At 34.1% G+C, this 3,438-nt stretch overlaps 2 protein-coding genes across 10 annotated transcripts in view; both read left to right on the top strand.

Annotated features, from left to right (window-relative positions):
- LOC103471724 (protocadherin gamma-B5-like) overlaps window positions 1–505 on the top strand; it is a 13,543-nt gene extending 13,038 nt beyond the window's left edge. The window contains exon 3 of the mRNA XM_008420906.2: window positions 4–505. Within this exon, the coding sequence (XP_008419128.2) occupies window positions 4–505 (502 nt within the window). The remainder of the gene's footprint in view (window positions 1–3) is intronic.
- LOC103471737 (protocadherin gamma-C5-like) overlaps window positions 1–3,438 on the top strand; it is a 276,959-nt gene that overhangs the window by 55,340 nt on the left and 218,181 nt on the right. The window lies entirely within an intron of this gene.

Below are 3,438 nucleotides of genomic sequence, written 5' to 3'. Positions count from 1 at the left end.
CAGCATGAAACAGAACCTGATTGTTGCAGTGAAAGATAATGGACAGCCCTCTCTGTCTGCCACCTGTGCCATTTATTTGCTTATTTCTGATAACTTGGCTGAAGTGCCAGAACTGAAGGACATTTCTTATGATGAGAAGAACTCCAAGCTGACCTCTTATCTGATAATTGCGCTGGTTTCTGTGTCCACCTTCTTTCTGACCTTCATCATCATCATCTTGGGTGTGAGATTTTGTCGGAGGAGAAAGCCCAGACTGTTGTTTGATGGTGCAGTTGCCATCCCCGGAGCTTATCTTCCTCCAAATTATGCAGATGTTGACGGTACAGGAACTTTACGCAGCACATACAATTATGACGCCTACCTGACAACAGGATCTAGAACCAGTGACTTTAAGTTTGTATCATCYTACAAYGACAACACGCTGCCTGCTGACCAGACTCTGAAGAAAAGTCCATCAGACTTTGCTGATATGTTTGGCGTCTGTGATGATTCCCCAGAGGTATGAATCTATAGATCTTTTTGGATTCAGTCACAATTCATTTTAGTTCATGAAACTCATTTTGCATTTATTATAAATTATTTAGAATGTTTTTATRTATGTGAAGGTATTTCATTCTCCATATTCTATTCTTGAAATCTACATACAACAAGCATTTTACACAAGTTCATGTTCGTTATTGAGTTTATGGCTGAGTTTAATATTGATTTTCGGATTCGATTTCTGAGCAATACCTATCATTTCATTAATCTAAACTTCTTTTGCAAATTAGTTTGTAGCGACCTGTAGATTTAGTGTGTAAAAGTTAAATTTTAGTCTATAGCTGAAAAGGACTCGAAGGGCATTGTATTTTGTTCTTCTCATCTTGCTGCTGTGACTAAGAAGTTCTATGATGCAGTATATGTGAGAACTTTTATGCGTTTATTTTTTGGGTGAGTTTGTTGTTTCTTTTTTGTAATTTATACGAGCAGATGAAACATGCTCTCCTCTAAACCATTAATTTGAAGTAAGACAGTGGTGCTATTTTCTCCTTTTTAATGTTGTCATATGTCTGTTTTGCATAATGTTTCAACACTTGAGCTTGCAATCATTAGTTATAAAGAAAGATCACTGTAAAATGCTTGCTCCTTTCAAGCCAGACTTTATCTCATGTTTACTTTTCAATGTAAGTTTTGCGGTGATTTTTTCTTCTTCTTCTTCTATGTTCTTGATTTTTGACACAAACTTTACACATTTCTTTATGTTTCTTGCTTATTTTCTACTTATCTTCTTGCTTTTCATGAACGGAATCAGAGTTTCTGTTTCTTTCTCTATCCTTGGTCCTGGAATCCTCTTCATGAAGGCCTCTGCAATTGTGTGTTATAAAGTAATTTGTTTTMAGGATAATATTTGCTGTTTTGTTTGGATTCTTTAGCTCATTCATGTCTGTGTTTGTTATACATGAGGTTTTAATATAAATATTTCAGTCTTTATGATGCAAAGGGCCCTTATTTTTAATTTGCTTTTAGGGGTGGTGGTTAAAGTTGTCGTGTGAACCTTTCCTTTTGGTCATTGTCTTTATTTCTTGCTGCATGCTAACAGGAACCCATATGCTGCAGTGAATGGATTGTGTTTGTTCTGAGGTCAGGCTGATGTCTATGTTGCATAAATCCATTTTCTCAGAGTACATCCAACTCACACAAATGTATTTTAACAGTTGTTTCTCTGGTTATTCTGCATATATTCTGCAATTACTGCTTGAATTTTAAGCTTGGCATTCACCTCTTTCAAATATTGACCACTGTGTTTTTGTGTGTGTGTGTGTGTTTAGCTTACCTTAGTCTCGGTCTCATGTCCTGTTTGTATGTAGATTTGCTGTGGCTGGCTCTATTCTGAAAGTAATGCTTGTGATGAATSAAGTGCTATAARTTTTACGACTGAATTTCTGTCAGTAAACAGCTAATTTGTATTTGGCTTATGATGGTAGATTTATTTTACTTAAATCCATACTTACACATATTCTCAGACCAAATGGGGAAATTCTATTGCTCTACATTCTTGGAAAGTTCAGGTATAGATATTTTTTTAAAAGGTTGACATTCACTCTTATGTTTCACCTGAACAAACCTTTTTTCCGTCAGCCACCTCAGAAAAACTTTCAAAATTTGTAGGAGTTTTCTGTCCAAAAGACGAATTCAGAGTGAGTTACATGGTAATAATTATAAAAAAAAATATTAATAAAAATAAATAAGTAAATATGAAAATGACTGGTTTTCTTTTACACTAGAAATTCCTCCAGCTTACTGGGCAAAATTGTGTGGCTTAACTTTTGATAATACAGTCTTCTAKTATTGCTAGTTTATGAACTGGTTAAATGAAAATGATATACAATTTAATGTCAGTTACACTAAATTGTCAGTTGAAATTCTGAGAGAAAGAAATTCTTATTTTACAGTATGGTTTCTCTATATTTTTTGTTATTTACTATGCAATACTGCAGTAAGTTACTGGTGATACTTTACGGRCAGGATAAATAGAAACATGCACTGCTACTTGAGTGACATGGTGATAACTGTTTGCAATTCCAGAAGTTAAAATTTCTCTTAGTCTGCTTGAATTTAATAGTAACACTTACCTGACAGTTTGTACAAAAAATTAGTAAGTGTTTGATTTGAAAAAACAACAACTGAGTTTTGCTTGTTTTTTTCGCGACTTTGACTGCCTTAAAACTCGCAAAAAAGGTGTGCTGTGTTATGATTATGACGATGACGATGATGATGATTCTATTATTATTATTATTATTATTATTATTATTATTATTATTATTATTATTATTATTATTATTATTATTATTATTATTATTATTATGTCCACGCCTGAAATCAAGTTCTAATGGCGGTAATATATTACTTTGCGTCATGTTCTCTTGCAAAGTAATGATAGAAGGAAATGCATTAGGATGCAGTGTGTTGGTGTTCCTGGATTCAGCTTGATACAATTGTCATGTTTATTGAACTCCATTATCTGATTCGAAGTCATTTTCGAATATATAAATTAAAAATGGTTTAAAGTTTTGAAACAAAACCATTTTGTCAGTTCGAATTTTTTGCATAGATTAAAGGCGAGTAATGTTGTGCCACTGAGCTCAAGATGTCGCTATAYACCAGCCTAAAATAACGTCATCCCTCTTTCCTTTGTTAATTTCCCGGATTTGCGCATTAGAACTGTTCTACATTAACAAACAGGATCGCTGAATTGACGCATTTCGTCGTTTCATGTCATCCGGTCATATTTAAGGAACTACTGCCTTAATCAATTGAGAACTAACATTTAAAAAAGGGTTTAATAATGCTGATCTTTCCGTCGCTGGTTAGCTTCTCTTTTTTTCTTCTGCACGTCGCGCATGGAGAACAGAGTTATTCCGTTCCAGAGGAGATGAAACGAGGATCAGTTATTGGAAA

The sequence above is a fragment of the Poecilia reticulata genome, linkage group LG10, assembly GCF_000633615.1.
Source record: "Poecilia reticulata strain Guanapo linkage group LG10, Guppy_female_1.0+MT, whole genome shotgun sequence".
NCBI lineage: Eukaryota > Metazoa > Chordata > Actinopteri > Cyprinodontiformes > Poeciliidae > Poecilia > Poecilia reticulata.
This window is presented reverse-complemented; position numbering and strand designations above follow the sequence as displayed.